The 17,565-nt window shown below is 40.8% G+C and overlaps 1 protein-coding gene across 2 annotated transcripts in view; it reads left to right on the forward strand.

The window, feature by feature from the left end:
• Window positions 1–17,565, forward strand: part of MYO1B (myosin IB) — a 186,119-nt gene that overhangs the window by 52,254 nt on the left and 116,300 nt on the right. For both annotated transcript variants that reach the window (XM_023217800.2, XM_023217791.2), the window contains exon 3: window positions 4,934–5,049. In XM_023217800.2, coding sequence (XP_023073568.1) covers window positions 4,934–5,049 — 116 coding nt within the window. The remainder of the gene's footprint in view (window positions 1–4,933; window positions 5,050–17,565) is intronic.

Below are 17,565 nucleotides of genomic sequence, written 5' to 3' on the forward strand. Positions count from 1 at the left end.
TGGAGGTGGCTAGATCGAATGTCCTCCAGAAAAGACCTCTGTTTTCATGGTGATTATGCTAGGAACACTCAAGTATTACTTGATTATTTACAAGACATCTGTTTTGGAATGCTAGAGATACTTGAAATAGGAAGGTCGAGATGGTTTTGACTTAAGAATGTTTGTGCATTCTTGATTCAGTGTCTGCCCTTGAGGAATGAAGTATAACCTTGCTATCTGTATGTGCCAATTATAGAAAGGTAGAGCTTTTTTCTTCTCCCTTTTCCCTTTTTCTTCTCTTTCATTCTTGTTTGCTTCTCTTCCCTCCCACGTGTCTTTCCTTTCTTTTCCCTTCCTGGGTGTCAGAGGCTGGCCCCCTGAGCAGTGGCATGGAGGGAGCTTTCTACTGTCATGTTGGTGGTGGCGTGGACCTGAGGGCTTAGGGGAGCTGAGGTTCAGAAACGTGGAGGGGTGAGCCCAGAAATGGTTGGGCTGGTTACTTCATAATGAGTTGGTTTACCATCCTCTTTAGAGCGTGATGCAATAAGAAAATACCAGCTGTAAATAGTATGCAGTTGTTTCTTTAAAAAAATGCATCTGATTCACAAGTCCAAATGTTAATTGATGTAAAAATGAACTGTCTGATCACTATCGTTCTGATCCGTGAAAAGGAGATTTAATCTGGTGCTGTAGTCACCTGAATGTAGAATTGGTAGCTACCTAAAACTAGAGTAGAATTTTAAACCCCACCCAGCAATCAGCTGCTATCAGGAACGTCTCTCTGCGTCTCAGAGGAAGGAGAGTTGTGACTGTGAACATTTGAGTTATTCTACTGGCCCATGTAGGAATATTTAAACCTTTGGCTAATGCACATAGAACTTCAAGGAAGAAATCCATAAACAGAAAGGTCAGATATAGGACAAACCTGTTAGGAGTTCAAGGTTAGAGGATAAAGAGGATATCAGAACTGTATAAAGTGGAATGGAGAGAGAAAACGTAGTTTCTTTTAGTGTTTGCTTATTTAGGTGGATAAAATTTGTCCTGCTTGGCACCATTTTTAGTTTGTTGAGTCATGTAGGTACTGATGAAAAGAGTCAAACTCTAAAATATTTAAAGAGATTTATTAACTATTGCCAAATTTAAGTGAGCATGGCCCATAACACAGCCCTCCTTGGGAGATCCTGAGAACATATGCCCAAGATGATTGGGACATTTTAGGCAGACATGAGACTTCAGCCTAGGAAGGTAGAACAGCTCGAAGCAGGGAGGCTTCCAGGTTATAGGTAGATTTACATTTTTTCTAATTGGCAGTTGGTTAAAAGAGTTATCAATAGAAAGGAATGTGTGGGTTGCTATAAGATTGTGAAGGCCAAAGTTTTATCACACAGATGAAACCTCCAGGTACCCAACTTCAGAGACAATGGATTATAAACGTTTCTTATCAGACTTAAGGTCTGTGTGGATGTTAATGTTGGAGAGGTATAATGAGGCATGTTCGACCCCCACTTCCCATCATGGCCTGAACCAATCTTTCAGGTTAAATTTTAGAATACCCTAGCTTAGGAGGAAGTCCATTCTGATGGTTGGGGGGCCTTAGAATTTTATTTTTGGTTTACATAGGTGTATCAGTTACTGTTGCCATCTAGCAAACTACCTCTCAGAAATTTAAGGCTTACACCAACAGCCATTGATTTGCTCATGATTCTCTGGGATAGCAAGTTAGCCTGAATTTATCTTTATATATTTTCTTCTCATCTCACCTGGAATCACTCATGTGGCTTTAGGCATCTGGTGTCCTTACTGGGGCTGGATGGTTTAAGATGGCCTCACTCATGTCTAATAGTTAGCAGTCTGTAGGTCAGGATACCTTAGCTCTCCACAGGACCTGTCTGACAGGCTAGCTGAAGCTCATTCACATCATGGCTTCCAGCCACAGTCATAAAAAAGGAGACACAATACACAAATGTTTCTCAGGCCTCTACTTGTGTCTCATTTGCTAAGGTCCCTTTGGTTAAATCAAGTCACAGGGACAAATTCAAATTCAAGGAGGAGTGGGACAAATTCAAATTCAAGGAGTGGAGAAATAAACTATCTTTAAAGTAACAAAGTCACATTTCAAATGGGAAGTGCATGCAGGGATGGAAAGCATTGTTCTGGCTGTTTTTACAGTCTACCAGAGTCCAACGACATTTAGGGATTTGTTCAATGGTAATGTTACCGGAAAGGAGTCCCAGTCCAGACCACAAGAGAGGGTTCTTGGATCTCATGCAAGAAAGAATTTGGGGTGAGTTCATACAGTAAAGTGAAAGCAAGTTTATTTAAAAAGTAAAGGAATAAAGAATGACTGCTCCATATGCAGACTCATTTTTATGGTTATTTCTTGATTATATGCTCAACAAGGGGTGGATTATTCATGCCTCCCATTTTCAGATCATATAGGGTACCTTCCTGACGTTGCCATGGCATTTGCAAACTGTCATGGCACTGGTGGGAGTGTAGCACTGAGAACGACCAGAGAGGTCGTTCTCATCACCATCTTGGTTTTGGTGGGTTTGAGCTGATTTCTTTACTGCAGCCTGTTTTATCAGCATCGTCTTTATGAACTGTATCTCATGCTGACCTCCTCCCACATCCTGTGACTTACAATGCATAGTCATCTGGGAATGCAGCTCAGTAGGTCCTGGCCTTATTTTACCCAGCCCCTATTCAAGATGGGGTTGCTCTGGTTCAAATACCTCTGACAGTAACACATGGCATACAGGCTGATTAAAATACTAAGCACTGAGTATAGTATATCTGGTGTTACATTTCAATGCAGGAGTAATTATATGTGTTTCAGTGGCTTGTACCCTCCAATTAGTGATGAACATACCCCATGTGATCGGTCATTTGGTTAACAAATATTTATTTTACTTTGTGGTGGACCAGACACTCTTCTAGGTGATGGAGATGCAGCTGGGGGAAAACAAACACACGTAATTCAGTATGTATAACAGTCGTACGGAACAAAGAGAAACTTACAACTTATTACTATGGTTTTTGATTTTGAATTTGAGGCAAGAGTTTGTTCTCTATGCAAGAATGCCATAGAGGAAGATTTTCATCAAGAATTTAGCCACTGGAAGTTTGGTTTTAAAGAGCAACTCAGTAAGTGGTTTCTCTGCTAATAGCAAATCAATGTATTTTAGAAACTATTATATTGAAGAAATTACCTAAAAAGGGAGAAGGATTCAGATAGTACTTTTCTACTTAAAGAAGGCTGATTTTTTAACCAACAGATGTTAAAGAAATAACCAGTGGCTGTATTTTCATATTTACCAAGGCTACTAATTCTAATGTATTAGCTAGAAGCTATTCAGACAAGTATTCAGTGTCAGGCACCTCCCTTCTGTTGTTTGCTTGTGACATTGTCCTTGGGAGACATCTCCCATCTCCCAAGTGGGTTGCAGTGTGAGGACAACCAGAAAACCTTGAGAAAGTCTTGTCATTGTTTGTCAGGCCAGATTAATTGGGTCCTGGTGATAGAATGTTAGAAATAAATGTGAAAAATTACATGGGAACTGAGAGTCTCCTTTTACAACAGCAATTTTGTCCATCCTTGACAAGATTATATTCTTACAGGATGAAAATGTGTTTATATATATATAACCTGTTCAGCTTTCCTAGATAGGAGAAAGTCCTTCATAATTAATATCATTATGAACCCTGTTAAAAAAAAAAAAAGTCAGCATTTCTGACTTTTTTCTACATTCATTCATTTTCTATTCTGTTTAATTTTCTAGAAACATCTGACAGTCTTTTTGAATCCCAGTGGTGGTAATGCTGGAAAAACTTGTTGCTCTAAAAATGCAACCTTTTGTGGGATGACATTGGAAAGGTGGGAAGTTGGAGGTCTTTTTTCCCCTTGTTTCTTTCTTTCCTTTATGAACCTTTTTCTTTTTAAAAGTTTTATCGCTCATCACTTTATCACTTACTTTATCACTTTACCACTTTTGTTGGCATCTTTTTCTCCCCCTTCTGTCTTTATGATGTTGAAACTGAAGGGGAAAATGGAGCTGCCAAGATAATTTACAGTTAAGTGACTTTTGCTTGTGGCATTGTCCTTGGCATTGCACAAAAGGAACTAAACCAGCACCACTGATGCTGCCAGGAATTTCGGGTCGAAGTAGAAAGGAAGAGAAATTGTGTTCTGGTTTAAAGTTTAGTGAGAGAAAGTTAGTGTATGCTAAAATATAGCATTGATCCCTCAGAAAGTACATTTAAATTTTACATTAAATGTAAATTTGACATTAAATTTAAATGTTGACGTTAAGTGTACTTTCTGGAAAGTACATTTAAATTTGACACTAAAATTCTGATATTATATTATATTAGATATAATGAGATTATGTGGTTTGAATGTCCAAGAGATACTTGTATCTCTGATACTGAATTGAATGTGATCTGAGCCCATTGTAGAAAGATTGACAGACTTGCAGAGGGCCAGTACCAAAGGGAAGGCCCTATGAGGTGTGGGTAGGGAGGAAGGGAACCCTGGGTTACTGTTGACTGAAAAGGTGGAAAAAGATGAGAGAAGAAGGGAACTATCGCTCTATCCAGAATCAGGGAGAGCATGGCTCTTGCTTACAGTTAGCAGTAGTTGGTAACAGAATTTGTGGAAAATATGACAGGGCTTTGGAGAACTCTTACCTAGAACCATAGATTAGTTCAGAGATATATTTTGAAAGGATTTTAAATATATACATGTATGCTTTCCATTTATCAGCAAAATGAGTAGACATTGTTGACCATCTGTCTTCAGAGATGCAAAGCATTCTTAAAATGTATACAATGAATGGTGAAGCAGAACTAGTGTTGATTTTAAAAGGTCAAAACCATATGACACTAAAGCTTAAGATGTTAAAATACATTTTGTGTACTAACTAATGAGCATGTTTTGTTCTTTCTTTTGCAGACATACATTGGAAGTGTGGTTATATCTGTTAACCCATACCGGTCTTTGCCCATTTATTCACCAGAGAAAGTGGAAGAATACAGGAACAGAAATTTTTATGAACTGAGCCCTCACATGTAAGTACTGTACTAAAGCATTAAGTGTCTCTTTTACTCCAGAGATGTGTTGTTGACAGATGTGTGCAGCTGTCTCTTTTGAGTTTCAGAAAATGTTTTTGTCAGTTTTTTTTTTTTAAAGTTTGGTAAAAGTATGAAGACTTTAATTGTTATTCTTTGTTTTAAATTTAAAAAAGGCAGAATACTTCATTTGACGTCAGATACTTCTGAAATATTTGGATTCAGGATGTAAAATATTTTCTGTTCAAAATTCTGTGCAAGTAGCAGCTGCTGCTAATTATTTTTGCAAATAAAACAGGAATGTGCATTGTTTATTATTATAAAGAGCCTAAGCAGCGTTTTCATAGTCTTGTTGGGCCAAGAAAAATCCCAAGTGTTAGGTTGTGTGATGGTGTTTGGGTAAAAGGACCAAACAATACCTTCAGTTTATAATTTTTGCGGACATTGTTCACCAGATGCGTGGGATAGGCCAGTGATTTCACTTACTCTGGAAAGTCACTTGTTTGATTTTTCTGAAGAAGGTCACTTGTTAGTGTAAATAATTCCTACACAGTACCTGTAGATTCTGTTTATCTGCTCCTTCAGAGTTCTTCGTTGGCGTGCTTAAGAGATGCCGAAATGATTCGGCCACTTCTTACCACTAGAATTTTGTTTTCTAGTCTGAATGACTGAAACATAACACTGGAAAAGTTTTCCTAGATTTGGTAGATCAGTGGTAGAACCGGGTTGTTCAACCCTAGAACGAACTTTTATTCCTCCAAATAAAAATATCTGAAAAAGAAAGTTGGAGGGAGAATGCCCCGAAGGTATCACAAACAATACCTTAAAGTTTTTATTTCTCAAGTTATGTTACATTTACTGATTCAAGACTGATATGTTCACTATTTACATTCTCATGCCCACTACTGAGTTTAAAGAAAAGGAAAGAGAAATATGCTGAGTTGGGCCAAGTCAGTGTAATGAGTTGAGAACCTCAGACTTCTCCGCTTGTTGCTTAGGCAGAAACATTTCCTGCCTCCTCTCTTGTGGGCATGCAAGCATTTTACCAGAATTCATGTACTTACGATTGTCAGTTGCTACAAGTGGCCCATGGTGTCTTGCAGATGGGAGTTGGTTGATACAGCATAACACCTTTTATGCAATAAACTGTTGAATGCAGATTTAGAATATTTGTGAACTGCTGCTGAACGTGGGCTGGGACTAATGTATGCAGAAGTGCCTTGGAGGGTGTCAAGCATTCTACAAAGCTACGTTGTTTATTATTACCACCATTGCTATTACTTTTTTCACAGTAGCGTCGTCCTCTTTCTCTCAAAACAGTTGATATGCTGAAAACAACCCCAAATTGTAATGAAATGCACATCAATACATGTGCATGTAGATACTGATGAGGAAATGTTCAGAAAATGTCTTGGCCGTGGAAAAGATTAATTGGTCATTGGCGTATTGGTAGCGGGGCATTTGAAAATGGTTAAGCTGCCAACTTGGGTCGCTTCTAGAGTTGAGACATTTTCAGTCTTTTTACCGAAAGCAGTAGTACTCAAAATGGGGCAGTTTTATTCCCCAGGGGACAGTTGACAATGTCTGGAGAGATTTTCGGTTGTGAAACTAGGGGTGGGAGGGTGCTTGCTGCTAGTGGGTCAGGGATGCTGCTAAGCATCTTTCAAAGCATATGCAGCCCTTCACATTAAAGCATTATCTATTAACCGTGTCCACAGTGCCGAGGTTGAGAAACCCTGAATTGAAGTGAAAGAACTTGCAGAAAGTCTTCATTATGTCCTAGCAGAAAGGATTTTCTCTGTATGATTAAAGATTGGCTTTATTAATTTTGATAGAACATAAAATCTAGTAATTAAGGAACATATATATACCAGTGTCCAGTTGCCTATTTTAGTTTCTCTTGATAATGCAGCATGCAGTGATATATTTGGACTGTTTGGAACTAGAGATTATTTATTATTTAAATGCATGAAAATGGTTATTAGTGAATAAATCTGCTGGTATATTTTACCAGTCAAGCAAATTCTGATCATTTAGTTTTCTTCTCGAAGTAGATATTGTAAGTGATCTTGTTTCATTTGCCTTAAGACAAATAATATCTGAAATTTGTTTTATAAAGTTATCCTGATAGTTAAACTCCTGTGATGAAATACTTTATTCGATACCTGAATATTTTAAATTCTAGTCCTTGAAGCCCCACTTCTCAAAGTATGGTGCTTGGACCAATTGTATCAAAATCCCCACAGGGGCTTTTGAAAAAATTTGGATTCCTAGGTCTTACTTCTCATAAGCCAGGAATCTAAATTTTTCATAAGCCTTCTGGGTGATTCTTAGGTGCATGTAAGTCTGAGAACGTGTTGCTTTAGATCTATATTTGAGATGTTTTTCTTTCCTTAACTACTTACTGCAATTTATGATCTTTAACAATAATACTACTAATAAAAATATTTATGGCTAATATTTATTAAGTACTTACTATGTGCAGGTACTGCTCTAAATACTTTGTATGTTTTATAACTCATTTCTTTCTCAAAATAATCTTGTGAGGTAGGCATTATTACAAAGGGGGAAATTGTCACAGAAAGATCAGGTAACTTCTCCAAAGCCACACAGCTGGTGGGAGTGGAGCTGGGGTATTAACATCGGTTGCCCCTCTTAGCTGGAAATGGGCTTGCCATTTTCATGACAGGGCCTGTTCCTGTGCACTTCCACCCTGCTACCCTTGGTTCGCCCGTGTTCCTGCACCACAAACTCTCCAGGATAATCTTGACCGTGCCTCAGTTTACCTCCAGCAATTGTCCATATGCTCTTTGAATTTTCAGCTTAAATCTCCACTCTGGGAATCTTTAGATATATAATGTTTGGGTAGATAGAGAATGTTTGGAAATCTATTCTAGATCATAGAAGTTCATGGTCCAGAATATACATTTTTATCCCAGCACCTGGAAGATTCCTATAGGAGGCAGCATGGCACTGCTACTCTAATTCACACCCCTCAACCCCAAGGAAAAGAACCACCACTGGCACTAAAATAAAATACACTCTTAATGTGCTTAGGATAAAGAAAAATACTTTTTACCATGGTCTATAAAGCACTATGTGGTGAGCAAGGTACAGTTTTACTAAAGCATCTGAAGTTGCCGGATCCCTCTCATTCCCTCCCATCTTGTTCTCTCGGTCCTCACCACATTCCCTCCTATGAGAGCATCCTTGCATAGAATTCTGTGCCTCTTCCTGGAATGCTTTTCCCTCCTTCTCCAAAGCAACTCGTGTTCTTCCTTCAAACCTCAAATTGCAGAAGGCCTCTTCAGGGAGGAACCTTCCTCACTTGCTCCCTGCTGAGGCTAGATCTGTTGCTTTTGCCACATTTACTATTTCATGTTTGTTTAAGGGATGATTTGCATTAGAATTTAGTAAGAGTTCAGTAAAAACATATTGAACAGGACTTGGGTTCAAGTCCCAGGTCTTCCATTTACAAGCTATATAATCTTGAGCAAATTACTTGAAAAAACTTCAACTCAGAGAAATTAAGTAATTAGCTTATTCAGTGGGAAAAGAATTATTAATTAACTTCTGGGATTTTTGTGAGGGCCAAATATGTAGTTGATATTTAGATAATATAATGATCTAATACGTATAAAGTGCTTAGCGTGGAATCTGCATAATTCTGTGGGAAAGCAGAGCTGCTTCTATTAACAATGAGAATTATAGCAATTGTTGTAATAATAACGTATGTGGGACACATTTCCAACATTCTCACGTGCTCTGTCTCACCACTTTCTGCATGGTGGGACATTTTCCACTTCCTTTAATGTATTTTCCTGCATTTTTCTTTGCAAATGTTCGTCTTTGACAGTATTTTAAAACAGGGTCAGTACTCACTTGGTTCCCTACTAAAACAGCCTGGCATTCTCAAACAGGATGTTTGTGATGTAAGAGAGTAAGATGGCCTTAGCTTTCGATGCATTCTAACTGTAAATATTTCATGAATTTAGTTCCAGTTTGAATAGAAAACAACTTAAGCAGCTGCTCAGACTACATACTTTGAAAACATTGCCAATTAACTTACCCAATGTTACATTTGAAATTTACTTGTTAATTTTTTTTTTTTTTTTTTTTGAGTCAGAGTCTCGCTTTCTTGCCCAGGCTGGAGTGCAATGGCGCGATGTTTGCTTACTGCAACCTCTGCCTCCCAGGTTCAAGCAGTTCTCCTGCCTCAGCCTCTTGAGTGGCTGGGACTACAGGCATGCACCACCACGCCCGGCTAATTTATGTTTTTAGCAGAGACAGGGTTTCAGGGTTTCGCCATATTGACCAGGCTGGTCTCAAACTCCTGACCTTGTGATCTGACCACCTCGGTCTCCTAATGTGCTGGGATTACAGGTGTGAGCCACTGTGCCCAGCCTTTTTTTTTTTTTTTTTTTTTTTTTTTTTGAGACAGAGTCTTGCTCTGTTACCCAGGCTGGAGTGCAGTGGCACGATATCAGCTCACTGCAAGCTCCGCCTCCCAGGTTCACACCATTCTCCTGCCTCAGTCTCCTGAGTAGCTGGGACTACAGGCACCTGCCACCACACCCGGCTAGTTTTTTGTATTTTTTTAGTAGAGACGGGGTTTCACCATGTTAGCCAGGATGGTCTCCATCTCCTGACCTCGTGATCTGCCTGCCTTGGCCTCCCAAAGTGCTGGGATTACAGGCATGAGCCACTGTGTCCGGCCTTTTTTTTTTTTTTTTTTTTGAAGAGATGAGGTCTTGCTATGTTGTCCAGGCTGGTTTCAAATTCTGGTCTCAAGAGATCCTCCTGCCTCCTGAGTAGGTGTGACCATAGGCACATGCCACTGCACCTGGCTTACATTTGGAATTTAATTTGAGCTGTGTTCACTGTTAGTCTGCAAAAGCACCCAGATAATTTTGTAATTCATATTTTGAAGGTGTCTACAATTTATCTTTCTTTAAATTTTAGATAATTAAAAAATAATTCCATTTTGTGTAAATATATGACTTTCAGATCATAGAAATGTATAGATTGATTTCTTACCTATTTTCCTTTCAAAAATAGCTTTCTGTTATATTTGTGGGTCTGTTAGTCCCCCAAACATGTAACTTCTCAGCTGGACTCCTCCTCTGCAGCTCCTTTCCTTCTCTGAACTCCTGTCATTAGGTGGTAAGCCACATCTTTGAGCAGGATATTGTTGGGTGGCATCCCCAAGGAAATGTGGCCATGCTGCGTGGCAGAGTCTGTACCACCATTTGCTTTTCTAGTTAGGTAAGTGATGTCTTTCCAGTATGATTTTTAACTTCTTTGAAAATAAGGAATGTAAAAAATGTATTCCAGGGAGGACTTAGTACATTTCAGAAAACTCAGTAACTGGATTCATTGAAAACTGCCTCAGATTCCCAAACGGCATTGATAAGGAAAGACTGAGAAGGGAGAGACGAGGGAAATAATCAAACCACAGGTTGAGCATCCCTAATCTGAAAATCTGAAATCTTAAATGATCCAAAATCAGAAGCTTTTTGATCATGACATGACATCACAAGTGGAAAACACCACTCCTGACCTCCAAATGCAGTAAAAATGCAGTCACGCAACATAGAATTGATTCTGTGTCCCTAAGAGAAAGATAAAATTTCCTCCAGGCTATGTGTATAACGTGCATATTAAATATAAATGAATTTCTTGTTTAGACGTGGATCCTATGCCCAAGATAATTTTGTATCTGCAGATATTTCAAAATCTGGAAAAATTTGAAATCTAAAACACTTCCAGTCCCAAATGTCTTGGTTAAGGGATATTCTGTGCACTGTGACAGTGCACCTTCAGATGTTTTAGTTACCAAATCCACTGGCCTTTTTTATTGGGTGATTGCCTTTTAACCTTGCAGCAGTTGATTCAGTGTATCACCAACAGATGGATCTTCTAAAATCAGATCATGTTACTTACCTTCCTAGAAATCTTCATGGGCTCCCTCTTACTCCCAGTTCCTTTGATGTAGTGTTCAAGGTCCTTTACAGTCCAGCTTTAGCTCTCCTCCCTGCTCTTCTCCAAACCCCACTACTCTCCGTTGTGGAATCTCCTCTTGAGTCAGAGCCATTCATGTCTTTTCCTTTCTACGTCTCCTACCCTGTACCTTGTCTCCACTGTTAAAATCCTGCCAGTCTCCTATGGTCTGTCTGAAAGATTTGGTCAACCCCAGCATAATCCACCAGGACTTGCACTGGCCCTGAGTTATCAGACCACTCATGTGCTCTTACACAGCACCTCTTCTTACTATGGTTGATTAGGTTTTGGTGTCACCCTCCTGAATGAGATAGAAGCTTCTGTAGGTTAGAAACTTTATCCTGCACGTCTCTGTGGCGGTCTCCAGTGCTTTTCTCTTAAGAGCTCAACAACTGTAAAACAAAAGGGGTTTTAAGTGATTTTTCGTTACATTTTACCTGTGTTATGGCTGACAGTTCAATGAAATCAAAATGTACTTGATAGGATACTTACAGAGTTTATTCAAAATTTCATGCAGTATAATGACAATTTTTTTTTCATTTCTTAAAAAAGAAGCAAAAATATTTTTGTGATGCTCTTCAACTCTTAAGTATTTTTTCAGCTTCGATTTGTTCATGTTGTCTGTCTATTGGAAGGAACTTGCCACCAGAAGAAGAGTGTATTGTGGCACCTGGCAACAAGCCCTCTGGTGGTCATAGCCCAGGAGTGAGCTGAAATGTGTCCTTCTTAAGTTAGGATATAATGTGGTGGCCATATTACCTTAGGCATTACAATCACAATGTGAAGCGGTCCTTCCATGTTATTAAATGAAAGACTCAGCATCAAATGTTAAAACTTAGAAAAGTGGCTTACAGCTTTGAATAATTTCTGGTTACCCTCACTTAAAAATGGGTAAGTAATTAGTGGGAGCACCTGGTATGGTGCTAATGTTAGTTGTCCAGACGTGAGCCCTCTGTCTGTGGACTCTTTGACTCCTACTTTTGGGCCAGACTGATTTTTCCGGACCACATGCCATTGCCCGTGAATGATGTTGCTATAATGTTTGTGTGTTTTGAGTCCTTATGGATCCTGTTGCCATTTTACTCCATTCAAGGTGAACCAGAATAATGTTATAAAGAACATTTCTGACTATATCTCAAAATGTGCCAGTGCTGTGGTTGAGTATACAGAGTTTAGGTTAAGATTCCAGGGCAGAAGGCTCACGCATTATTGCTTTTATGTATATTTTTCTCTGCAACAGAGTTGAAATTCTGTGAATTAAAGCTGTGTTTATTTTGAGAGCTCTTATTGCAACTAGATTCTGAATTCTCCTGTAGAGATTGCTTGTGCAACTGGATGTGAAAACGCTTTCTCAAGGGTGTGCGCGTGTGTGTTGATGTGATGTTGCTGAGGCTGTTTGTTATTTCTTTCATTTTACTTTTGGAATAGTGAGCCTTTAAATTGATCCAGTACATCTCCAAAAATAAGTTGCAGAAAAGGGTTTTATGCTTTCTCGTCTAGCATGCTTTTTATTTATTGCTGTAGAGGAGATATTCATTTACTGAGCAAATATTTATTGAGAGCTTACCATGTGCCAGGTAGTCTTTCAGGCACTGGGATACAGCAGTGAACAAAACAGATAAAATTCCTGTCTTCATGAGAGAGGCTAAACTCCAGCTTAAGTATTTAGAAGTCAGGATTGTTTCACACCATTGGTTAGAAGGGAAAAAGGGAAGAGCAGAGGAAGGGAAGCTTTCATGAAAAAGAAAATTGAATCTTAAAGGATATTCTTATAAAACCCCCTTTGAGCCATATCTAAGGCAGTTTAAGTCAGTAGATGACGGGTTGTGGTCTGCAGGTCTTTGTATCTCTCCAGGCCTCAGATCTATGCAAGTAGCTTGTACAGAAAGGGATCAGAGCTTTGTTTGCTCTCCAGTTTAGATGCCTTAAGTAAACATCTCATGTGTAATGACACCATCTTGAAAATAGCTAAAATTACCCTTTTCCTTTTATGCATGACTGTCATGGGTCAAAATAAGCAGAAGGCAGACACTGTGTTTGCCGTCAGTCTTGGGGGATATTTGTTTGATTCCGGACAACAAAGATTAGAAAACTTCTTGACTTAGGTGCGTTTCATATCAGCAGTGCAATGTCCATGTGGTGGTCAAGCTCCGCTGTTGACTTGAAGCTTCCTGAGGCTGGGTCTGCAGTGGGAAACATCTCTGGGCCTTGCACCTAATCAGCTTCTGTAAATGCTCCATGAACTTGCTGCCTTTGACTCTCAAAGTTTTCTTCCCAGTATATTGTTTTTTGGGACTATTTTCAAAACAATTTCTTTCAGCCGGGCGTGGTAGCTCACGCCTGTAATCCCAGCACTTAGGGAGGCCGAGGTGGGTGGATCACCTGAGGTCAGGAGTTTGAGACCAGCCTGACTAACATGGAGAAATCCTGTCTAATAAAAATACAAAATTATCTGGGCGTGGTGGCGCATGCCTGTAATCCCAGCTACTTGGGAGGCTAAGACAGGAGAATTGCTTGAACCTGGGAGGCAGAGGTTGCAGTGATCCGAGATTGCACCATTGCACTCCAGCCTGGGCGACAAAAGCAAAACTCTATCTCAAAAAAAAAAAAAAAAAAAGTTTCTTTCAGGATATATACTCTTAGCAGAAAGAGACCTCAGCTAATTTTTCTTCCAGATCATGAAGCTTTTAAAACTCAAGTAGGAAGGTTGGTTTGATGCCAGCCTAATGTTTTTATCATGAAAACTGTTTATGATGTAAGAATATGTTTATTAATTGAAAAGTGTTTCTGGTACATCTGGGCAGTTTCAGAATCCTAATTTCTAGACCCCCAATTAGAGTTTATATCCCTTCTCACCAAATGCACACCTCAGACTCGAAAGAGTTTATTGTAAAAATGCTGTTTGTGAAGCCAAGCGTGTGTTCACACCGGCATACATGATCATTTCAATGATATAATCTTAAAGGGAAAAGTTTGGTTCTCAGCAAAACAGCTGCTTCCTGCCAAAATGTGGCTGGCCTTTGACAGACTCTGCGAAGTTCTGCAATGTGCTGGAAAAGATCCATTTCATCTGGAGAAGCAGCACCGAGGCCTCGGCCCTGAGAAGGATTAGTATAATTACTTCATCCCTGACAGAGAGCTACAGTTGGAACCCACCTGGGAACCCCTGTCGAGGGAGGTGGGAGGGGTGCTGGCCCCACCCTTTGTTCTTGAAATTGGAATCTTCCCCACAGTCTGTTGCTGGGACTGGTGTGGTTAGGTAGGTAGGACTAAAGGAGCCGTGTGGGGGTTCGTCTGAACAGGGGCTGACAAAAGCTGGTCCCCATCCAGCCAGCCCAGGGAAGTTAGCAAAGCCAGGGATAATGAAGGAGTTCAGCAGAGCAAATATGAGGCCCCACTCGTGAGACTGCAGAACTGAAGGTGAGGATGGGGCCGCCACAGGGGCAGAAACTCACATAGAGGGGAACAGGCCCAGGCGTACCAGCCCTGCGTTCCCGTTCCAGCCTGTCCCAGGGATCCCAGATTCCCAAGTGCAAGTGATTGTTCATTCATCTGATAAACATGATTAAGCATCCACAATATGTTGAGGTGCTGGGAATACAAAGATGAATTTGCCTTTAAGGATTCATAGTCTGGTGTGGGAGACAGACTGATAAATAAATACTAAAGGGAGAAAGCGGCCATAAAAAAAGGTGGGCATGTCCTGGTTTGCCCTGGACAGCCCCGGTGATTCCTGTTGTAGCAGCATAATTATTGATAGTGCTCTTGGAATTAACAGAAGAGTCTGAGAATGAGCAGTAAGTGGTGTGGTCCCCTGGGAAATGGGGTACAGCCCTGCCTGAGGAGCTGGGAGATGGGATGGAGGACCCTTGGGTGATAAGTTTGCTGCATGGATAAAGAATAGGACTCTAGGCTCAGGAGAGAATTTTCTAGTCAGAGGGAACAGTGTTGACTCAGTCATTCATCGTATGTTACTTGAGTGCCTACTGTGAGCCGTGTACTAGTGCACATACTGGGGACACAATGGACAAAAATCTCAGCTTTTTTGTGCTTACATTCTAGCACAGAGAGAGATGAAACACAAGAGAAGTTAATAAAACAAATGGCATTTTAGATGGTGACAAGTGCTGTGGAGAAACTTTAACACAGGGAAGGGGCATTAGGGCTGTGGGGGAGTCGCGAGTGGTTTACTGTTTTAGATAGGGTCGCCAGGGAGTGCTTTATTGAGATGTTGTATTTCAGTATCATCCCCTAGGGGTAAGAGGTAGAGACATGTGATGTGTTGGGAGAAGAATGTTCTAGGCAGAGGCAACAGCAGATACAAAGGTCTGAAGGGGAGACAGACAGAGCTAGAACAGCGTGGCACGTCAGTGATCTAAGTTTGTGTGGTTTCCTAAGGTTGGAACCTAGGGTGCAAGCTGACGATGGGCAGATGAGGCGGAAGAGGAAGAGTAGACTCAGGTCACAAAGAATGTTTGTGCTAAGAATTTTTAAGCAGGTAGGAGGAGAGAGAGAATATGAGCATTGGGATTTGAACTGCTGTGGGTGTACAGGGAAAGAGAAACTCAATGAGAGATTTAGGTTTAGGGACCTGGTAGGCTTTTGCAGTAAGGGACAAGGACAGAAGGCTCATCTGGGGATGGGAGGGACACTTTAGAGGCAAATCCATAGGATGCAGTAGCTGACCAGAAAAAGCAGAGAGGGAGAAAGGGGGATCAGAGCCCAGTCACAATTCCTGGCTGAGATGGAGACGTTCAGAGTCCCAAGCAACCCCTGGAATTTCAATAGCCTGGAGACAGTCTTGTGAAGCAGCAGTTGGTACCTAGAAGAGCATGGCTCCAGGTAATTGACAGCAGATAATTGTATGTTTCTAATATCATTTCTGATACCAGGTGTGTGACATTTTCCCCCCAACACCAACCAGTTACACTGACTGGGTGTCCAACAGTTCAATTTGTTTACTGGAAAGGGGTCCCCCAAGAGAGGGTTCTTGGATCTCGTGCAAGAAATAATTTGAGGTGAATCTACAGAGTAATGTGAAAGCAAGTTTATTAAGAAAGTAAAGGAATAAAGAATGGCTATTTTATCCCATGAACAGAGCAGCTCTGCGGGCTGCTGGTTGCCCATTTTTATGGTTATTTCTTGACTATATGCTAACAAGTTGTGGATTATTCATGCCTTTTTGGGAAAGGGGTGGGCAATTCCTGGAACTGAGGGTTCCTCCTGTTTTTTGTTTTCTGTTTTTAGACCACATAGGGTAACTTCCCAACATTGCCATGGCATTTGTAAACTGTCCTGGTGCTGCTGGTAGTGTCTTCTAGCATGCTAATGCATTATAATTAGTGTATAATGAGCAGTGAGGACGACCAGAGGGCAGTTTCCTCGCCATCTTGGTTTTAGTGGGTTTTAGCCAGGTTCTTTACCGCAACCTGTTTTATCAGCAAGGTCTTTATAACCTGTATCTTGTGCTGACCTTCTCTCTCACCCTGTGAATAAGAATGCCTAACCTTCTAGGAATGCAGCCTAGTAGAGATCTCAGCCTTACTTTATTGAGCCCTTATTCAAGATGGAGTTGCTCTGGTTCGAACACCTCCGACATGTTCAGTTCTGACACTACACAGCACAGACCACACAGGTCAAAGGCTTAGTCCTACAAGAGTGCCCACTTCAGACACCAGCCACGAGTGGGGTACCCTGGCTACTCACACTTCTGCTCAGCCTACCCCATACATTTGTGAATTTCCGTGATCCTCAGGTTCAAGAATTTGCTAGAACAACTCACAGAACTCAGGAAGATACTTTTTTAACGTTTACTGGTTTATTATAAAGGATACAACACAGGAACAGTCCAATGGAAGAGCTGCAGAGGGCACGGTGGGGGTGTGTATGCAGAGCCTCTGTGCACTCGGGGAATACCACCTTCCCAGCATGTCAGTCTGTTCACCAGCCTAGATCCCCCCACTCCCCCAGAAAAAAAAGAATTGTGTTCAAGTTTTTATGACCCAGTCTCCAGCTCCCCTCCCCTCCCTGGAGGTGGGGAGGTGGGGTTGAAAGATCCTCCCCTCTAATCACAGGCTTGGTCTTTCTGGTAAACATCCCTATGCTGATGCTATTGAGGGGCCCCACCTAAGTCCCCTCATTTGCATAGCCTCAGGTATGGGCGAAAGGGACTTGTTGTGAATAATACAGGATACTCCTATCACCCAGGAAATTCCAAAGGCTTTAGGAGCCCTGTGCCCGGAGCCTGACCTTATACCACAGATGTGGACATGTGTATGCATTGTTCTTAAGAAGCCATAGAAAGCTTGTCCTGAAATACTCGAATGCTGGCTTCCTGAAGCCAGGTTATCGTTGGAGTTTCTGTATAGAATTTTAGAAACCTGAATTAGTGGGCCATCTTTTTCCAGGACATGTCTAAGGGTAATAACAGTTCAACTCAATAAACATTTGATTGTTGTGTGCCCAGGATCGCATCCGACCCCTCCAAGTCATTTCCCCTCTCTACTGCCTTATCTT

Source organism: Piliocolobus tephrosceles, chromosome 11 (genome assembly GCF_002776525.5).
Source record: "Piliocolobus tephrosceles isolate RC106 chromosome 11, ASM277652v3, whole genome shotgun sequence".
Taxonomy (NCBI): Eukaryota; Metazoa; Chordata; class Mammalia; order Primates; family Cercopithecidae; genus Piliocolobus; species Piliocolobus tephrosceles.